The 22,986-nt window shown below is 29.1% G+C and overlaps 1 protein-coding gene across 2 annotated transcripts in view; it reads left to right on the forward strand.

Moving 5' to 3' along the window:
- Positions 1-2,149: 2,149 nt before the first annotated feature.
- Positions 2,150-22,986, forward strand: part of LOC126887484 (proton channel OtopLc-like) — a 48,010-nt gene continuing 27,173 nt past the window's right edge. The window contains exons 1-5 of one of the 2 annotated variants that reach the window (XM_050655051.1): positions 2,150-2,255; positions 7,582-7,680; positions 12,810-12,921; positions 13,909-14,107; positions 20,222-20,385. In XM_050655051.1, the coding sequence (XP_050511008.1) occupies positions 2,242-2,255; positions 7,582-7,680; positions 12,810-12,921; positions 13,909-14,107; positions 20,222-20,385 (588 nt within the window). In that variant the 5' untranslated portion in view covers positions 2,150-2,241. The remainder of the gene's footprint in view (positions 2,256-7,581; positions 7,681-12,809; positions 12,922-13,908; positions 14,108-20,221; positions 20,386-22,986) is intronic. The other variant, XM_050655052.1, reaches the window with a different exon arrangement.

Here is a 22,986-nt window from a genome sequence, read left to right on the forward strand (position 1 = left end):
CATGGACACCAAAAGCGATTTCTTGATGCAACCCCTGTAGCCAAAAAAAAAATAATCAAATATTTATAATGGGAAATAAGCCACAATTTTACCAAAAAAAGATTTTATTAACGTTTCGAAGCCCAAATCGGGTTTCGTTGTCAAAATACAAAATACATACTACTAAAATAAACAAAAATGTTGTTGCTAAGTAAAAAAAAATTCTCCTAATAATTTATTTAGTCTGACTCATTTATATTGGCAATTCAGACGTATATTATACATTTTAAAGTAGAAGACTTTAAAATGATATCGTCAATATTTATGAGTTGCGTTCCTGAGACGACTTTACTAAAAGATAGTTCATTCGATTACATGAAATCAATCCCAACTGAAGAATATCCATCACAGAAAATATCATACCATGTGATCTGCTTTAAAAAGACAACCAAATCCAACGATGACAGTAAAATTCTCGCGTTAGAGATTCCATAGTAAATCACGAGGAAAACCCAGGAAAAAACCTCGTGATACTATCCCGACATCGTAAGTATTTGGTCTTACATTTAATTTACTTTCAAAAAACTAATATCAAACTCTGACTTTAATATGTTTAAATTATAAATATATTAATAATACATAGATATACAATAAGTAATACTAAAATATAAAATTTGTACTAACTCGATATGTTATGTACTTACTAATCGTGGTATTTTCTTTCCATTGACTTCCTCTTTCAGTATGGGTAACCACATCCTACTGCATCCTTCCGAGGAATTTGCGATACAATTGGTTTCATTTTTCTCTTTTTACTATCCGATTCTTTCAGGACTATACTTGAATCTCTCCATTGAACTCTATATTCATTATCCCATGCGTGTTGACATATTTGAGACCTGTCGAATTCTCTATTTTTAATATAAGACTGATGTTCACTTATTCTAACGTTTAATGGTCTTGATGTTTCACTTAAATAAAATTGTTCGCATTCACAAGGTATTTTATAAATGCAATTCTTTGTTCTTTCTTGTTCATTGTTTGGTTTAGTTTTAGATAGAATAGATCTCAATGTGTTTGTTGTTTTGAATGTTGTTGGAATGTTGTTGAAATGTTGAATTTATTTCCTATTGTTTTAAATTTCTCGGATAGTCCTTTTATATACGGTATTGATATTTTCCTCGTATTATTTCTTGTGAATGTTGTAGGATCCCGTTCTAAATTATCTATTATTCTAAACTCGTCTCATAAAAGTAACATAAAAAGTTAGTCTCATAATAAGCACCCCTTGATATACCAGAAAAAAAAAATAAAACCGGACTTGTGTCCATTTTGCGGGGTTCAACCTCTGTTTCCTACACTAAGTTAACACTAAAACATTTCGGCGATATTGGATAAATGGATTATACTTTTGGAGCTCGGTAACTTCTAAACGGTTTAACCGATTGTGATTACTAAACATGACTTCCAAAGGTATTGACAAGTAGTATCTGATGCATCCAAGGTCAAATATGATATCTAAAGATATCATAGGATTTAGTGAGCTTGAAAAACCGTTTTTCTCATAATGGGTTTGATCATACTGATAAGGCCTATAACTTAAAAATTCTAATTTTCGCAAATTAGAAGTACACCGTTAGACGCGGCTGGAGGTCTCCTGCAAACTCTTAGTTATTGGTACAATTCGTAGGTGGAAATTTTGAGTAATTGTCGAAAAACAAAAATTTTCAAAGTTCAATTTTTCAGTTTTTCGGCTGTACTGAGCCCTATGTATATCCGACCACTTAGGCACCACTTGAAAACCAATCTTAGGCGCTACTGATTTGGTGTATTTACGGTTTTCCTGCCATCAGGCTAAAAAATATGCCAGGTTGTAGGTACATACCTACCCAGTCCTATAGCTGGCTTATGGATGATCAAAAGTCACAAAATACACCTGTTCTGAATCGGCCCCGACCCACTCTTGAAACATAGAAAAAAAATTCAGATCGATGTAACGTTTTCACACACATACACACATACCCACAAACATTTTCCCCTTTTTATTGCCAAAATATTTCTATTTCAAACCATACAAATTCTAGCACAATACAGGTTCCCAATTTATTACATTTCGTTTTTTATATATGTTCATCGAACAAACTTTTTTAAGTATCTACGTAAAGCTAGTGTTTGCTTAAATATTTATCGATTAAGTACGATTTTATCAATAGCATCAAACATTTATTACTATCTTTAGCCCAGTAATAAGGATATAGCGGCATGGATAACAACAGGTAACCGAGTCATCAGCAAATTTTTTAATATTAGTGGGTTCCATGAGATGATTTGTTCCGTGTAGTGCTTCTTTGATTCTCAGTAAAAATAAAACGTTGTGCAATCCAAAGTATGCATATTATGTGTTAATTGCATAATACGTAGTGATAAGTAATAATAACCGATTTTGACGTTTTATCATTTACATAAGTAAGTAATCATCTTGCATTAAAAGCAATGGGATAATTATAATGTATCCTACTGTCTCTATAAACATACATACATATATATCATTCTTTTCATACCGTAGGTGTCAATAGAGGTGCTTCTTAGTCCAGGGCGCATCCGCTTTGAGATGGACGTTGAGAGGTGACTCATATTTTTTTGCAGAAATTGCTTGGGATTAACTCATATAATAATAATTGAGTTATCCTTCCACTCAAAAATGTCCGGAACATTGTTTAAATATTCAAAATGTCAAAAAATGAAGGAAAAATTCGGTTTTTTTCTTCGTTTTTTGATTATAACTTTTGATTATAAAAAGTTTTTTTCTCTTCCAAGAAAAGTTCCACCTATATAAAAGTTGCGTAATTAAATTTCCTACCATATCGGATTAGTTAAAAGTTTTATAAATTGTCACCCTTTTTGCAAAATAGCCATAATTGCGAGAAAACCATAAAAACATGTACTCGAATTTTACGTTTTTCAACCATTTATGCTACACTTAGGAGCTTCATATTTTACCCAGAAAAACTTTATGATAGTAAAACAATAGTGTAAATTCTTAGTAAGATCGCTTCAATAGATTTTGCAAATTAAATTTTGCAATCCAGCTTTCGCAAAAAAAATTAATTTTTTCAAAATGTTTCAGGATTTAAAATAAAGCAGACAGCAAGTTGAATTTTTTTCTATATATAGAAGAATACTGTTCCTTCCATTTGCAATTTGCAAAATTAAAATCGGTTAACTACGACGGCGTCAGGATTTTTTTAAATAAACATTAATTTTTGGTGCTACGCGCAGGACAGCGGTGTTCGATTCACACAAGTTGATTTCCACCAAAATATCTTCCAATCTTTATCTAATATATTATTTTCTTACTCTATATTTTGTTGTATTTTAATATTTTAATTTCGCAAAAAGCAAACTAATTTGATATTGATTATTGTTTGTGAAATATTGTTTAAACAATTGCGTAGGTTTCAAAATAATAAACTTTTATTCTCTAAGTTAAAATATATGAATAAAGAAAGGTTTTGCTAAAAAGAATGTTATTTCAAAGCACAGAGTATGTGTTTTTATTTTGCAATAAACAAATTTATTTATTTATATCGAAATGTACTAAAAATTTAAATTTATCAATTATTATCAAAGGTCATTGGAATGCCCAATCAGAGCAAACGTATCCGCTGTCCTGCGCGTAGCACCAAAAATTAATGTTTATTTCAAAAAATTCCTGACGTCGTGGTAGTTAACCGGTTTTAATTTTGCAAATTTTAAATGGAAGGCACAGTATTCTTGTATATTATGTAGAAAAAAATTCAACTCGCTGTCTGCTTCATTTTTAGTCCTGCAACATTTTGAAAAAATGATTTTTTTTTGCGAAAGCTGGATTGCAAAATTAATTGTGCAAAATCTTTTGAACCGATCTTAATGAAATTTACAATATTGTTTTATTATATCATAAAATTCTTTCGAGCGAAATATGAAGGTACCAAGTGTAAAATAAATGATTTAAAAACGTAAAATGCAAATATTTGTTTTTTTATGTTTTTTGCAATTATTGCTATTTTGCAACAAGGGTGACAATTTTTAAAATTTTTAGCTAATCCTATGTTATAGGAAATTTAATTACGCAACTTTTATGTCAATACAATTTTTCTCGAAAATGAATACTTTTAAAATTATAATAAAAAAACGAATAAAAAATCTGATTTTTCTTTCATTTTTTGACATTTTAATTATTTAAACAATGTTCCGGAACGTTTTGAGTGGGAGGATAACTCAAATATTATTATATGAGTTATTTTCAAGCAATTTCTGCAAAAAAATATGAGTCACCTCTCAACATCCAAATGCACTAATATTTTTACAGATGCGCCCTGGTCTATCTAGCCTTTGATGAATTTTCTCCATTCTTTCCTGTAATTAGCCATTTGTACTGCTTCTTAAAAGCCATTTGTATTGCCCTTATTTTGAAATATATCTACTTGCTATATCATTGTTCCATTTTTTTATTGATCTGGTTCTTTTGATTTTTCCTATTGGTTTAGCTTCCCACATTCTTTTCGTTTGCCTACTTCTGTCCATTTGTGTTAAATGATCGAAACATGCTAAGTCTGTTTTTTATTTCTTCATTTCTGAGTCTGTTTGCTGCACCTCTGCTACTTGTATCCTTTTCTGGTTTGGTCTTTTTAAGATTCAGTCTTATGCTTCTTACTCCAGTGTTGGCTGTATAGATTGTTTCATACATTGTCATCTTCGTTTTCCTTGATATTTTTTTATTGTCGACGAATCATTTGTTTGTGCCTGGAATAGTTTTCCTGTAATCTCTAGTCTGTTATTAGGATCGTCCCAGATGCTTGATCTGCTTATAGTTCAGAGAAATAAGGAAAAAAATATCCTGTTGGTGACACAACCCCCTCCAGGCCGAAACCAAATTTTTTAAGTAGTATGGACATCTATAATATTAACCTATATGTTTCCTGCAGCCTATTTTGATGATATACATATTTATAAACAAATGAAGATCAAACACGGTAAATTTTCCCTTTTTCATCTATTACCAAAAAGTTAAGCATTTTAAACACATTTGAGAGCAAGAAACTCATAAATCGTATAAAAAACTTCAATATGGCGTTCGTTGAATATGTCTGTCCTTATTGGTTGCTTAGGTAATTGCAAAATAAATAATAAATTTTTAGTTTTTATAAATATTCATAACTTATGTAAAAATTAATTTAGAACCTTCTTATTAGACGGAATACTGAGACTTCTAGTGCTTAAATCGTAGATGAAGTTACAATAATACTTTGGATAGTTTATGAAAGAAGAATATTTACAATAATATTTTAATTAAAAAAATGACAAAAATAATTCTAAATATTGCAAAATTATTTTGCAAGAATATGTGAATTAAAAAAGGGGGGGCTATAAATGTTTTTTCTCTTTAAATATGTATAAAAATTCAGTCTTTCTAAATATAAAGAAAAATTTTTTTCTACGGGTAACGGTTAAAAAGTTATTCTAATTGTTTATAAGTAAGCAACAAATCGACATGTTTTTCGAAAATAATTTTACCGTGTTTAAAATTACTTTTTGTCATTTTTTTTTAATTAAGTTAATAGTATAAATGTTCTTCTTTCATAAACGGTCCGAAGTATTATTCTAACCTCATAATTTTCTGACTTGTAGTTATTAGTTGCAAAAAACTAATTTGGGATAAAAAAATTAAATAAATTTTAAACTATTCGACCAATTGCTTTGAAATTTAAAATATAGTCCCAGCACAAGAAGTCTCAGCATTCCTTGTAATAAGAAGATTCTAACTTAATTTTTACATAAGTTATGAAAATTTATAAAATCTCAAAATTTGTGACTTATTTTGCAATTTTCTAAGCAACAAATAAAGATAGACATATTAGTGGAGTCAATGAAGGTGGATATGAGTTATTACCTCAGATTTCGTTGAACCTCCATCGATTTTCATAAAAATTGGTGAGTGGTTAAAGGATACCTCAAGGAACAAAGGTGACATAGTGCCAACTTGAGCTTTTTGCATTTTAGGGGTGAAATACACCCCTGTTTTAAAAATTATTTTTTAGATTTCTGAAAGTGCAGTCACTGTAAGTTTTCACTTCCTATTTTGTTGAACCTTCATCGATTTTCATGAAAATCGGTAAGTAGTTATAGGATACCTCAAGAAATAAAGGATATATAGCATCAACTTGCGGTTTTGCATTTTAGGGGTGTAATACACCCCTACTTTTTAAATTGTAAAAAATGCAGATTTCCGCATTATGGCGCAAGTAATCTCGTTTAATTAAGAAAAATAAATATTTTTTTTATATTTATGTGCATAAATTACATTTTTTTTTTAATTTTTCAAACTTTATAGCAACCAAAAATCCCAAAATTAACAAGTCAAAAATCACGAAAACCTTATTCTTCTATATTTCTGAAAGTGTAGTCACTGAATGTTTCACCCACGATTTCTTTGAACCTTCATCGATTTTCATGAAAATTGTTGATTAGTTAGAGGATACTTCAAAAAACAAAAGTGATATGACACCAAGTTGCCCTTTCTGCATTTTAGGGGTGAAATCCACTTTTTTTTAAATGATAAAAATGCAGATTTCAGCATTCTGGCTCAAGCAATCTCGTTTAATTAAGTAAAATAAATATTTCTTTAGAGTTATGTGCACGATTTATAATTTTTATTAATTTTTTAAACCTTATAGCAACCAAAAATCAGAAAATTAGCAAATCGACAGTCATGAAAAAAATTAATCTTTTATAAATATTTCCAAAAAGGCAGTCACTGAAGGTTTTCACCCCTGATTTCGTTGAACCTCCATCAATTTTTACCAATTTTCATGAAAATTGGTAAGTAGTTAGAGGATACCTCAAGAAACAAAAATGATGTGGTACCAACTTGCGCTTTTATCCTGGGGGTGGATGTTACCCCTTCTCATGGGTGAACACTATTTTATTAAAAATAACCCCATAATTAGATAGAGGAGTAAATTCTAAGCAAACTTTCTTTTATCAAGTTTATAAATTTTTTAAAAGCGCCTTTCGGCATCATACAGATTTTGATTCTTGGACTATCTACTACTTATTCTCAAATTTTCAAGCAAATCGATCCATTCTGTAAAAATTGCGAGGTTTTGTCCTATTTTAAGCTTCATTAGCATAAGCATTTCCGTTCTTTACAATACATAATTTATAATATCTATTATTTTATTTTTGCCTTTTATTCTACTTCTACCTTTTCAATTGCATTTTTCTTGTTCAATAATACAATTTTCATTTCGTCATCATCATCATCATTTTTGTTCCTAAGGCTCTTACGAGTCGAATGCAACAAGTTTTATTGAGATTTATCGTACTACAAAAATTTGGTATGTTTATCAGTTCATTTCCTCGCCTAAACAACCTGTATAAAATTAAATTATGTTACAAAATTATGCAACGAAAACATGATTAAAAATGCGTAAATAACTTAAAAGATAAATCCCCATTTACACATCAATCCTAAACAAAATTTGTCGGTGAACCGGACCGAAATCTCATGGAACTTACTCTACCGCTTTATCTGTCTCTCTTTAGTTTTTAATATTCCAGAGAAAGGCTACATCATTCACTGCCGGCGCTCGACATTGAGTATTTACCAGAAACGAGGCACAAGCCTCAAAAGGAAAAGAAAGGGAGACAATTGGAGGAGTGAGTACAAAGAGATAATCTCTTCATTATATGGGGTTCGTCCCAGTTTCTGATTTTGTGGGATATAAATCAATAATTAGGCTATTCTCAATTTACAAATAAGTACCTTTTTCCTTGTAGGATATTACTTTTTACAGAATATAAAGTCATATAAAAAGCTATTTTCAAAAAAGTATAAAAACCAAAATTAATTAACAAACAGAAAACAAAACAAAATTGTTTCAGATACATATATAGGGTGCAGCATTAATACGAGGAAGTCCAATTAATCATTTGATGTAAGAGGTCATCATAATCATACATCTCCAAGTGAAGCAAAGGGCACTTTGCGCTGTTTCAGTAGCATAATGTATGATAGTGAGGTTGCTACTCCCACGCATCATCTGTTGAGTCCTCGTCCAATTATGTTTACTAGTTTTCTCCATTCTCTTCTGTTTTTTGATATATTTTTTTGCACCGTTCCATGTTAAACTATTTTCTTTCTAACAAATTGAATGCATATGCAGAATTCAACATTATAATAAAATTAAAATGGTAAATAGTTATTAAATCTGAGACTTTTCGTGTTGAAAGTTTTTTCTGGTACATCTTTAGGAAAGATTGTCTGGCGTCTCTTGTGCTAGCTCTTTATTTTATCCAGGGTGCACGTGCAGTATTACCTGCGGATGCGAACTAGCATTACACCCCCTTTGAATGTATAAAAATATGTATAAATAAGATATAAATAGAAAAAAATTATAATTATTTTAAACGATTTTGAAAAGTTTGATTTTGACAATTATGATATCTCCTGGCAGATATCACAGTTATTTTAGAATAATTATTAAGAGGATCGGTACGTATTTTCGGCTGCAATGCTATTCAAATGGGGATTCATTTTTTTCGAATCCTGAGAAACCTAATAAGTATTTTTGAAAAATTTAAACGCAGAATGAAAGACTACGTTATTAGCGAGGGCCGAAAGTCCCTGAGAACTTCTATAATGTTTATTTTAATAAGTTACAGGGGTGAAAAAACTAAGAGAAAATTTAGTGTGATTTTTAATTTCAAATATATCATTCAAAATAAAATTTTTATTTATTCTAAGGGACTTTCGGCCCTCGGTAATAATTTAGTCTTTCATTCTGCTGCGTATAAATTTTTCAAAAATATTTATTGGTTTTTTCAGGATTTAAAAAAAATGAACGTAATGCCGTGGTAATATTTTCCAAATCTATCTTTGTCTTACAACGCACTCAGCCGAATATAATATTGTCAGCATATATTGTCAGTCAGACACTGACAATCGGTGACAATTTTTAATATTTGACATTGCATCGGGAATATGTTGAGTTATTGATTAAATATTATTGATATATAGTGTATTTGATAAATAATTGATTTAAGACGTGAACTTAATAAAAAGTTATTTATTGTGTATTATTTGTGGAAGATCCAAGCAGAGAATACATCAGGATAATATATTCTGTGATCCAAGTGTTTTGTTGTTAAAGATGTGCAAAATTGTAAGCGTTCCATAACAATATATTATTAAAAAATCACTTAAACACTTTTCCCCTTTTCTCGATTGAGTGTTAGTCTTTGTTGTACAAATAAATTATTACAGTCACTGAATACAGAGTTAGTGAAAAAATTATCACATTTATTAACTGAATTAATAATTTGCAATTATAAAAATAACAGTTATCCAAGAACATTCAAAACCCATCTCTTTAAATTAATGATGACATTTTCAAGTAGAATGACATTCTAGTAATGTTTACATATCCATACCAGTGTGAATTTTACTACAGGTAATTTGCCGTGTAAAGACAGAAAAAGTAGGGATACACGTAAAATATTTGCGAATTATGTACCCATAGCCTTAAAGATGACACAGTTATTGAATGGAGTTTCCAAAGAAGAATCTACAAAAGAAATTGGACCCAATGTAACAGTTTGCCAATTAAATATAGAAGGTATAAGTAGAGCCAAATGTCAAATTCTACACAAACTATTAAAAGATAACGATATTGATCTGGTCGCATTACAAGAAACGCATACAGAAAACGAATTTCAATTGAGCTCAAGAGGAAAAATCCCCGTCTATGATCTACTGGGTGCTACCTACGACAGAGCCTACGGTATAGCAACTTACGTACGTACAGACATAGAAAATGCAGCCTTGATTTCTACTGCTACCAAGAACAACACCCACGAGGTAACTGTGAAAATCGGCAGTATCATTTATCAACTAAATTTTCGTTTATAAAAATTAATTATTATTATTTTTTAATGTATTTTGATCTTTATTTTTATACAAGAACTGTGATAGAGCCATACGCTAAATAAATAAATCTGGTTCATCCTTAATCTGCGACTTTTACAATTTATAAGACCGCAGACGACGAATATAGAAAACAAAAAGGATTCCTTGCAATCACATTCCGTTTTCATTCGTCTCGGAAAAGGACAGAAGAGGAACTTTCTAGTACTCAAATCTGAGTAAATATAGAAAAGTAAATAGATGGTTTTGCTTGTTTTTGATTCAGAGGGATGCACAATCGCTGGACAGCTGATTCCACCATTTCAGGATTTATCAACAGCGCTAGCGTGCACTCCTCTGAATTGAAAAACAGCTCAACCATCAATTTAAGGGAAATTTGAAAGATCATTCAAATTCCCATTGGGACGCAATCCAGCGACATCTCTTACCAAATTGAAGAGTCTCAGATGCAGAATTCACAATTATAATAAAATTAAAATGGTAAATAGTTATTTAAGTCTGAGACTTTTCGCGTTGAAAGTTCTTTCTGGTACAGCCTTAATCTGCGATTTTTACAATTTATAAGACTGCAGATTTTCTTTCTCTAATGTTCTTTTCCACGTATAAGATGGTCTTTCCTTTCTTCTTTTGCCTTAAGAATTGTATTGTAGAGCCTGTCTAGCAATATTTTATTACTGGTTATTTATCTTTTAACCTGTGTCATACAACAGTGCCAAACTTAGATTGCAAAGACGAGATGATCGAGAAGAGTCTTAGAATATAAAACTAACATGTTTTTTTTTAATTGAATATTTTCGTTTGAAACTTTTCGTTGAATTGATTGTTTTCCACATTTTGCTAGATTTAAAATATTTTCAAAGGTTGTAGTCCATTCTTTCACGGTTTTTGCTCTAATTTTTAAAGAACCGCTTGGATTGACATGAAATTTGGCATACGTATAGCTTACATGTCAAAGAAAAAAAGTTATATTGTGCCGATGTGTGCTTTTGCCCTGGGAGTGACTTTCACCCTCTCTCGGGGGTGAAAAAATATATGTCCAAAGTAAGTCCGGAAATGGGTAAACTGACTAATTTTAAGTAACTTTTGTACTATAGAGCTTTTTCGCCAAGTCAACACTTTTCGAGTTATTTGCGAGTGAATATGTTCATTTTTCAACAAAATAACCACATCTTTAGACGGTTTTTCGCAAATAACTCAAAAAGTAAGTATTTTGTCGAAAAAAATGTTCTTAGCAAAAATATAGCATACAAAAAAGTAAAAAAAATGGTGTACGTGTTAGGTCTCTGTCTCTCGTAGAACCAGAGTTATAGCCTGAAATGAAAAATAGATTCATATTCACCAAATTTCAAATAGAACATTTCGACGTGAAATATCCAAAAAATTAAGCACTTTTGGGGAAAACCCATTAAAACTTTTTTAAAGTGTTTAAAAATGGCTCCATCTCTGTTTTTACAAGAAGCTTCTAGCATTAAATTTAAGCAAGTTACGCTCAAAATAAAGTTAGTCCCTTTTATTTTTGCAAAAAAAAAAAAATCGGGAACACCACCCCCTAATTAGCAACTTAAATGAAATTAATCGTTACCGCTCCACAAATTATTTTACTTATGTTTGTTTATATGATCTGTAAGTTTCATCGATTCAAAGTGCTTATTTTTTAAAAAATTTGGTTTCAAAATAAAATTTTTAAAAATTTAAATTTTGAAAAATATGTTTTTTTTTCAAAATAACTTAAAAATTGTTAGAGATACCAAAAATCTCGAAAAATAAAAAAAGTCTTTTGTTTTTCTGTTAGACAAAAATTGATTAAGATTTGGTGTTTCTAAATTTGCATACATTCGTGATCAGTGACTCGTTCAACCCCTTTTAACTACAGCCTTTTCAATAATAAGAACTTTGAACCGACGAAACTTACAGATCATATAAACAATATATACAAAAGTCAACAAACTTGTGAAGTTGTTAAGATTAAGTTCATTTAAGATACGAATTAGGGGGTGATTTTCTCGATTTTTTTACCAAAACCAAAAGGGACTAACTTTATTTTGAGCGTAACTTGTTTAATTTTGACGCTAGAAATTTTTTTTATAAAACAAAAATGAAGCTTTTTTAATACACTTTAAATAGGTTGTAATGAGTTTTCCCCGAAATGTGCTTAATTTTTGGTTATTTCACGTTAAAGTATTCCATTTGGAATTTGACGAATATGAACCTATTTTTCATTAGCTATAACTCTGCTTCTACTAGGTTTAGGGACGTGATATATACACCATTTTTTAAAATTTTTTACAGGCTATATTTTTGCTAAGAATGTTTTTTCGACAAAATACTTACTATTTGAGTTATTTACAAAAAACCGTCTAAAAGCGTGGTTATTTTGTTGAAAAAATGAACATATTCACTGCCAAATAACTGAAAAGTATTGACTTATTAAAAAAACTCTATAGAACAAAAGTTACTTAAAATTAGCCAGTTTATCCATTTCCTGACTTTCTTTGGACGAATATTTTTTCACCCTCAAGAGGGGTGAAACCACCCCCAGGGCAAAAGCACATATCGGCACAATATCACTTTTTTTCTTTGACTTGTTAGCTATGTGAATACAAAATTTCATGTCAATCCAAGCGGTTCTTTAAAATTTAGAGGTTTTGCAATATTTTACCGTTAAAGAACGGACTATTGGTCCTATCTATACATTGTACAATTTTTTTTTATATAAAATCCCCAAGGAAAATAAATAATTAATTTTCGATTTTCATATCTTTTATGACTAATAAGTAATCGGATTTCCTCGCAGTAGTGACGCACCCTGTATAACTATATATAGTATAAGCATATAATTTTAGTTTACCATTAATGTTTTCAGCGAAGAATTAACATACATATCATCTGCATTTTACTCAAAAATTTTGGTCATAATTGGAATAGCATTTTCAATAACCAGATCCATAACTACTGAAGGAAATATCCAGCACGATGTGAGTATTAACAAACTAGAAAATGTTCTTTTTCTCTTCTTCTTCTTTTTGAACAGACATAATTCTGTCTGTTTTTTCAATATGCCTCTAGTAAGTTGTCATTCCATCGTTTTCGTGGTATTCTAGCTGATTCTCTTTCTATTGGGGAATCGTCTCTCGCTGTTATTACTACTCTTTTTGTTGTCATTCGGCTTATGTGGTCATTCCGGTCTATTCTTCTGTTTCTTACCCAGTTATTAATGTTGTCCACCTTGCATCTCCATGGTATATCTGTACTTCTAGCTCTGTCCCATAAAGTCTTACCATCGATTTTTCGAAGGGTTTTCATCTCCGCTGTTTCGAGCAATCTTTTTGTCCTCTCTATGTTGGGTTGTGTTTCTGCCGCATACGTCATTATTGGTCTGATAACTGTTGTGTAAATTCTGCCTTTCATTTCTTTTCCGATATTTTTATTTCTCCATATTGTATCATTCAGGCAAACTGCGGCTCTGTTTGATCTATTTTGCAGCTTTGAATTCAAGATATTCTTTTTCTCACCGGTCTCCTCTTTGCAAATAACTTACCCTGAAGAGTGAATTGCAACAAGCCATATCTCTGTTAATTCCTTATACATGGCCAATATATCATAATTTGTGCTTTTTGATTGTGTGAATAATCTCGCATTCTTTGTCCATCCTACGTAGGACCTCAAAATTAGTCACACGGGCCACCCATGAAATTCTTAAAATGCGTCCGTAATACCACATCTGGAAGACTTTGAGTTTTCTTCAGATACTTCAGAAATTGTCCAGGATTCTCCTCCGTAAAATCACGTAGAAAATACATAACATCTGATGATAGAGATTTTGGTACTAAGTGGTAAATTTTGACTTCCTAAAAAAGATTTCATTGTTACGAATGCTGAGCTTGGTTTTCCTATGCGTTATTTTATTTCAAATACAGATTTCAAAACAATAATATACCAAACATAATTGATACTTTTTGCAGATATTTTACATATATTTATATGTAGGGAGTACAACATTTTTAGCATATATGTACATGATACATACAAGAACTAGATCCCTTATGACTGAAATTTTTTCTTATAATAACCAAAGCAATGGATCAAATGAAACTATTGACAGCTATAAACAAAAACTGTATGTACGTTATGGCAGTTTCTACTTTAGGATGGGAGTTGTAGGTAGGTATTTACATAAAATACTTTTATTATTACTAACTCTTGAACAACTTATTTTAAACGAAACCACTAAATTTATATTGAGCTAGCAACGTCGGAAAAAAAAATAATTTAAAGACTGGTTCTTTAATATATTATTCCCTATGCTTCCTCGAACACCGTACCGGTCATCTGGCTACTGATGCAGGTTGAGTTCATTACTGCGCAGCACACTTGTACAGGTAAATATAGCAAATTTAATTATTGTAAGACAAAAAAAATTTTTGTCATTACTTTTTGGCATATTATTAGAAATATGAGCTATAGTTGCCAGACATTTCTGTGGTTTAAAAAGTAATGACAAAAAAATTTTTCGTCCTAAAATAAACTTACGTGCATAGAAATCGGCCCACCTAAAAATTTGGTCATTTTTGATGTCTAATATTTCCTAAACCTGTTGGCCGATTTAAGTGATTTTTTGAACATGTTATAGCCTGATTCTTTAGCAATACCACTGTAATAATATTGTTGCTAAACAGGTAAACTTTCATTGTATACCGGGTGTACCAATCAAACTGTGTTTTTTTCTCAAAGTTCGCATCACCCTGTGCAATATTCTAGCATTTATAAAATACTAAAACTCAACTATAGCCTCAAGTTTTCTTAACATTTTGTTTTTTGATTCATTCGTTTATGTTGAATAATAAAAAAGTTAGGTACTTTAACAACTAGATAGGTTCTTCATCAATACACGGTGTTTCTAAATAATTGCGACAAACTTTAAGGGGTAATTTTGCATGAAAAATTAATGACCGTTTGCTTTATAAACATATGTCCGCAAATGTTTCGTTTCCGAGATACGGGATGTTGAAATTTTTCTTACAAACTGACGATTTATTTATTACTTTAAAACCAGTTAAGATATGCGAATCAAATTTGGTGAGTTTTGAGAGATAGTTATTGCCGATTTTTTGACACAAAATTAAGAATTTTATATTCACCATTAGCGTGTATACGGGTAATATGATCGGTCATATTACACTTATGCGCGTTAATGGTGAATATTAAATTCTTAATTGTATGTCAAAAAATGTTCAATAACTACGTCTTAGAACCCACCAAATTTCATTTGCATATCTCAACTGGTTTTAAAGCAATAAATAAATCGTCAGTTTGTAAGAAAAATTCAACATCCCGTATCTCCTAAACGAAACATTTGCGGACATACGTTTATGATGCAAACGGTCCTTATTTTTTCATGCAGAATTACCTCTTAAAGTTTGTCGTACTTATTTAGAAACACCCTGTATTGATGAAGAACGTTGCTAGTTGTTAAAGTACCTAACTTTTTTATTATCCAACATAAACGAATGAATCAAAAATCAAAATGTTAAGAAAACCTGAGGCTATAGTTGGGTTTTAATTTCAGTATTTTATAAATGCTAGAATATTCCACAAGGTGATGCGAACTTTTAGAAAAAAACACAGTTTGATTGGTACACCCGGCATACAATGAAAGTTTACCTCTTTAGCAACAATATTACTACAGTGGTATTGATAAGGAATCAGGCTGTAACATGTTCAAAAAATCACTTAAATCGGCCAACAGGTTTAGGAAATATTAGACATAAAATATGACCAAATTTTTAAGTGTGCCGATTTCTATGCACGTAAGTTTAGTTTAAATTCAATATACAGGGTGACTGATGAGTGTGGTCAAGCTCAGTAGATCCGCTATAGTAATAGATAGGAATGAAAGTTATTTTACAAAAATTGTAGCCAACTTTCAGCTTCACATTATGAAATCGTTAGAATGTTATAGGGTGTTTGATAACATAGTGGCAGACCAAACTTATGTTTTTTTAAATAGAATTTATATTTTATTTATTTTTTTAGACCCTATATTTTATTTTATATTCGAAAGTCTCTTAACCTCCCCATCACAAAAATATAAAGGTTTGTTATATTATATATTATATAGGGCTTTTACAAATTTATAACCCATTTTTTATGAAAATCATAACAAGTTCAGCTCCCTGTATAAATAAAAATAAGCACAACAGCAATGGTTTATTAGTGCCATATTTTTTTGGTGATTGTGAAATTTTTTAAGAATTGTTGATGTTGCTAATTTTACTTGTATCGAATATAGGGTGAGTCAAAACGCAAGTACATTCTTTTCTCAGAAATTTTAAACGGAACACCCTGTATTTTATATCACTATCGAAAAGCATCATTACCGTATTTTAATTTTTGTACAATATTCCCTATGCCTAAATTTGTTAGTTTTCGAGATATTTTCATTTTTCAAAGCAAGTTATTAATTGGGGTGTTCTATTTAAAATTACTGAGAAAATAATGTACTTGCGTTTTGATTCACCCTGTATTCAATATAAAGAAAATTAGCAATATTAACCATTTTTATAAATTTTGACAATCAACAAAAAATATGGCACCAGTAAACCATTGCTGTTGTGCTCATTTTTATTTATACAGGGAGCTGAACTTATTACAATTTTCATAGAACATTGGTTATAACTTTGTAAATACCCTGTATAACATAATAAACCTTTATATTTTTGTGATGGGGAAGTTAAGAAAATTTCGAATATAAAATAAAATATGGGGTGTTCCATTAAAAAAAAAAACAAAAGTTTGGTCTGCCACTATGTTATCGAACACCCTGTAATATTCTAACTAATTTTGTAATGTGAAGCTCAAAGTTGGCTACAATTTTTGTTATTAACTTTTATTGCTATCTATTACTATAGCGGATCTACTAAGCTTCATCACACTAATCAATCACCCTGGTTTTGTATTTACCTGAACAGGTGTGCTGCGCATTAATGAACGCAATCTGTATCAGCAGCCAGATGGCCGGTACGGTGTTCGAGGAAGAATAGGCAATAATATATGAAAGAATCAGCTGTCCTAAAATACTTTCTCGAAAAAGTTGTTAGCTCTTAGACCATATTCTTTATTTACGCATACTTACTATTTAATTAATTTATTTTTTACAATAATTTATAACACGCTAAAACATATTACTAAAACATACACTAACACATAAAATTTATATCTAATTACTTTGTACAATTAATTTTATCCCTTTTACATCTAGATTATAACTCGCGACATTTGTATAACGACTGACACCGCTCCATTCAAAATTACTCTTATATAGCTAGGACCTGAATCGAAAACTTTTCTTTCGGTGGCGACTAGGATTTTCAATCCAGCTGGATTTTTGCAAGATTGGCCTGAATCCAGCTTATTCCAGCGCGGATCCAGCAAAATGTAGATTCAACATAAAAACACGATTTTAATGGCTGAAATGCTACAATTATCATGAGATTCCAAAAAAACTCGTCCTCAGTAAGCCATGGAAATGAAACTTTGGTTGTGTATGCTGAGAATTGTCAGCCAAGTAGTTCGTTTGAAGAAAATCTCATTGATGGCAATTTTGAACTGACACAAGTGAAGTAACATGTTTGTCTTCCATGGCTTACTAAGGACGTTTTTTGGACCTCATGATAAAAATCGGTCTGCATTCTAAACTAAACAACACAAACATGAATTATTTAGTTTTTTGGAAGTAAGACCTTAAAAACAATATTTCTTCTATTGGTTAATCACCTAATCTACCTCGCACAAGACTGCACATATAGCCTGTTGCGGAGCAAGTCCTTTCGGCCTCTACGCTGGTCGGTTTTAAAGTTATCAAATTGTCATAAACCATGGACAAATGATCGCTTTTCGCTCATTCGGTCTCATAAACGGCCATTTTCTTTTTCAAAATCTTTGCGTAATCTTTTAGAGAACCCTTTTTTTGTTATAAAACTTTTTTCTCTCTCGTTTCAGTTTAATCTCAAGTTCTTGTTCTAAAGTAAAATTCACGGACTCCGGATTAGCGGCCCATCTTCTACTTCCGTTATGTCATCTTGTACTGGTTCCACAATCACTTGTCTATTTATATGATTTAACAAATTTTTCATCTCTTGTCGCATTGCATTTTTTTCGGCATGAGGAAATAACCAGGACTGTTTAGTCCTTCGTCATCTATTTTTCGATTTTGTAAGTACATTAATGTAGCTGTAATTTCATAGAGGCCCGCGATTCTGCTGTGTAGTGCTTCCGATAGCTCGGCACTAAGGCTATTGTCCTGAATTTTCTTTCAAATTTTCTTCTGCAAAAAGGTTCTACAGCCAATTTCACCGGTTGAAAAGTAGCGATCAACTCATTGATTATTGACCACTCGCTAGTAGAGAATTTTATCGCAGAATCAATGCCTATTAACGCTTTATCGATGCAAAATTTTAGGCTGTAGAAACGGTACAGCATACTAAGCAAATTGTTGCCAACACACGGCTTTGAATAAAGAGGTCAATGAAAACATGAAGTAACTTATTTCGAATTTGACACTTTTGCGGATCCGCTCAACTGGATCCAGCACGGTTTGCTGGATGCAGCACGGTTTGCAGGATCCATCATGTAAAAAAAGACACTGGACCCAGCTGGATATCTGGATGCTGGATCCTCCAGTTGCAATTTCTAGTGGCAACGATCTGTATGCGGAACTCTCTCGAACATCAGAATCGCTCCATACCTGCTTCGATGTTTTTCTAGAAATTTCAGGCGCTAGGGGATCGCGAAGGTGTTGTCTGCAGGTATAAATTTGGCGGACCCCAGTGAACGGGCGACAGGCCCTCTGCTGGGTACTTCGGGGTTAGTAAACAGGCAGGTACATAACAATATATTATTTTTGAAGTTATACTTCTTTACCGGCGATATGAGGGTGAATTTTTATATGTTAAAACCTATGATCCCGGCGCATGCGCAATATAACTTTGTTCTGATTGGATGTTCAAATGACATGTCAAAAATTATTCAATATGGCGGCTGTGGTATAGCTGTAGTTTGATTATTCATGGTTGTTGCGTTTTAAAATTTGTGTGAAAAGAAACAACAAACAAAAGTTAGTTAATAGTTATACTGCCTTTTTAAATAGTTTTCATATACCTATATTTTTTGACTTTTGGACTATTTTGGACAAGGAAACCTCATTCTAATTTGGTAAGTAGTTTTTATTATAATCATATTGTAATTATACATTTGGATTAGGTTGAAATACAGTAGAGCGTCGATTATCCGAACTAATTGGGGGACATAGGTGTTCGGAAAACCGATTTGTTCGGATAATCGAACTACAATATATTGATACATATTTATAGTCATACATATTTATCCACAAGTGAATAAAAGCCATATTTATATACCTACATATTTATTTATATCTTGATAATGACAACTAGCAACTAAACAAAAAAGTGCAGTCCTTGCAACAACATAATTTTTTTGGATACAATATTGAAGAAAATTGAAGATATTTTAAGCGTCAATTACTAACGCTTGCTCGGTATTCGAGAGCGGGACGCGGGAGTCGATAGTTCGAATAAGCGGTCGTTCGGTTGATCGACGTTCGGATAATCGACGCTCTACTGTACATTTATTTTCTCAAGAATGGGGATTTTAGAGAGAAATCCCAAATTAGGTCCGATTTTTATTTTTAAATTATGATTTTTTGGCGTAGATTTATTTATCTAGTAGGTATGTAATGCTTTGATTTACATACTTAATTTGATTACCAACAAAAGTTCTACCAATCTTCATCTAATATATTGTTTTCTTACTGTTTTGTTATATTTTAATATTTTCTTCCACAAAATTTAAACTACATAATTTAATTATATTCAAAACAAGTGTCAAACAATAAAACATTCAGTTACCCTATTTTTCCACATGACAAATAATGTCGAATTGGACGAGTGAGTCTAGGCTTCGATTACGAATCAAAGCGCCCCGAAAGTCACGGGTTCGATTCCCGATGCAAGTTTTTATTTTTTTTATTTTTTTATGCATTTTATGATTGTTATATATTTGTTATATAATTATTTTTTCAGAAAATGCGTATTTAAAATTTTTGCCAACAATTATTATCGTTCAGAAATCATTTTTTCTTTGTGGCATTTTTCAATGTGTTTGTGTGCGTTTTATTCTTTTATTTTTTTAAATTTTTGGTATTGCCTTAAAAATCACATAATATGTAGTAGAAGTATAACTTTCTTTTGTTTGTTTTAGGTTTTGGTGTAGGCTCACTTATATACTCAACTTTTAAATTTGGGCAATATTTTGAGTTTAACAGTAGTGACGGTAGTTGTGTTGGTGTTTTAAGAGCAATAAAACCTGCTACGAGAATAGCTTTTATTTTACTGCAAATGCTGTTTATCTTTTCTTTTAGCAATGTAAGTATATTAACAACTTTCTTACGCAATGGTATTATAAAAATATATTTATCTTATACTTTCTTCTACTTGTGGTGGTTCGTTCTCCGACAACAAAAAAGGTAGGTACTTTAACAACTAGCCATGTCCATCATCAGTACAGGGTGTTTCTAAATAAGTGCAACAAACTTTAAGGAGTAATTCTACATGAAAAAATAATAACCGTTTGCTTTATAAACATATGTTCGCAAATGCTTTGTTTCCGAGATACCGGATGTTGAATTTTTTCTTACAAACTGACGATTTATTTATTGCTCTAAAACCGGTTATATATGCAAATGAAATTTGGTAGGTTTTAACAGGTGGTTTTTGCGCAATTTTTGACATAAAATTAAGAATTTTATAATCACCGTTTGCGTGCATACAGGTAATATGACGAGTAATATTATCCGTATGCACGCCAATGGTGAATATAAAGTTCTTAATTTTATGTAAAAAAATGCGCAACAACTGCCCCTTAAAACCTACCAAATTTCATTTGCATTCAAAATTCAACATCCGGTATCCGGTAACGAAGCATTTGCGGACATATGTTTATAAAGCAAACGTTTATTATTTTTCATACAGAATTACTCCTTAAAGTTTGTTGCACTTCAAATATTGAATGGGTTGCACATGTGAGTCCATATTAAATGTAGTATATCGAAACCGGTCGTCAAAGTATAATTAAATGATTGTGAGTAAGTCTTTGTTTCATTACTACATTTGTTGCACTTATTTAGAAACACCCTGTATTGATGATGAACATGGCTGGTTGTTAAAGTACCTAACTTTTTTATTGTCCAACATAAGCCAATGAATCGAAAAACAGAATGTTAAGAAAACCTGAGGCTATAGTTGTGTTTTAATTTCAGTAGTAAATAAATGCTAGAATATTCCACAGGATGTAGCGAACTTTGAGAAAAAAAACATAGTGTAATTGGTACACCCGGTATAAAATGACAATTTACTTGTCTAGCAACAATATTATCAGTAGTAATTGCACAAGAGCTCTGAAATTATTGAATTTTTCCCGAGTGACACTTTGACAGTTTTAATTTAATAATTTAATAATTTAATAATATAATAATTTAATAATTTAATAATTTAATAATTTAATAATTTAATAATTTAATAATTTAATAATTTAATAATTTAATAATTTAATAATTTAATAATTTAATAATTTAATAATTTAATAATTTAATAATTTAATAATTTAATAATTTAATAATTTAATAATTTAATAATTTAATAATTTAATAATTTAATAATTTAATAATTTAATAATTTAATAATTTAATAATTTAATAATTTAATAATTTAATAATTTAATAATTTAATAATTTAATAATTTAATAATTTAATAATTTAATAATTTAATAATTTAATAATTTAATAATTTAATAATTTAATAATTTAATAATTTAATAATTTAATAATTTAATAATTTAATAATTTAATAATTTAATAATTTAATAATTTAATAATTTAATAATTTAATAATTTAATAATTTAATAATTTAATAATTTAATAATTTAATAATTTAATAATTTAATAATTTAATAATTTAATAATTTAATAATTTAATAATTTAATAATTTAATAATTTAATAATTTAATAATTTAATAATTTAATAATTTAATAATTTAATAATTTAATAATTTAATAATTTAATAATTTAATAATTTAATAATTTAATAATTTAATAATTTAATAATTTAATAATTTAATAATTTAATAATTTAATAATTTAATAATTTAATAATTTAATAATTTAATAATTTAATAATTTAATAATTTAATAATTTAATAATTTAATAATTTAATAATTTAATAATTTAATAATTTAATAATTTAATAATTTAATAATTTAATAATTTAATAATTTAATAATTTAATAATTTAATAATTTAATAATTTAATAATTTAATAATTTAATAATTTAATAATTTAATAATTTAATAATTTAATAATTTAATAATTTAATAATTTAATAATTTAATAATTTAATAATTTAATAATTTAATAATTTAATAATTTAATAATTTAATAATTTAATAATTTAATAATTTAATAATTTAATAATTTAATAATTTAATAATTTAATAATTTAATAATTTAATAATTTAATAATTTAATAATTTAATAATTTAATAATTTAATAATTTAATAATTTAATAATTTAATAATTTAATAATTTAATAATTTAATAATTTAATAATTTAATAATTTAATAATTTAATAATTTAATAATTTAATAATTTAATAATTTAATAATTTAATAATTTAATAATTTAATAATTTAATAATTTAATAATTTAATAATTTAATAATTTAATAATTTAATAATTTAATAATTTAATAATTTAATAATTTAATAATTTAATAATTTAATAATTTAATAATTTAATAATTTAATAATTTAATAATTTAATAATTTAATAATTTAATAATTTAATAATTTAATAATTTAATAATTTAATAATTTAATAATTTAATAATTTAATAATTTAATAATTTAATAATTTAATAATTTAATAATTTAATAATTTAATAATTTAATAATTTAATAATTTAA

Source organism: Diabrotica virgifera, chromosome 6 (assembly GCF_917563875.1).
Source record: "Diabrotica virgifera virgifera chromosome 6, PGI_DIABVI_V3a".
In the NCBI taxonomy this organism is placed as follows: domain Eukaryota; kingdom Metazoa; phylum Arthropoda; class Insecta; order Coleoptera; family Chrysomelidae; genus Diabrotica; species Diabrotica virgifera.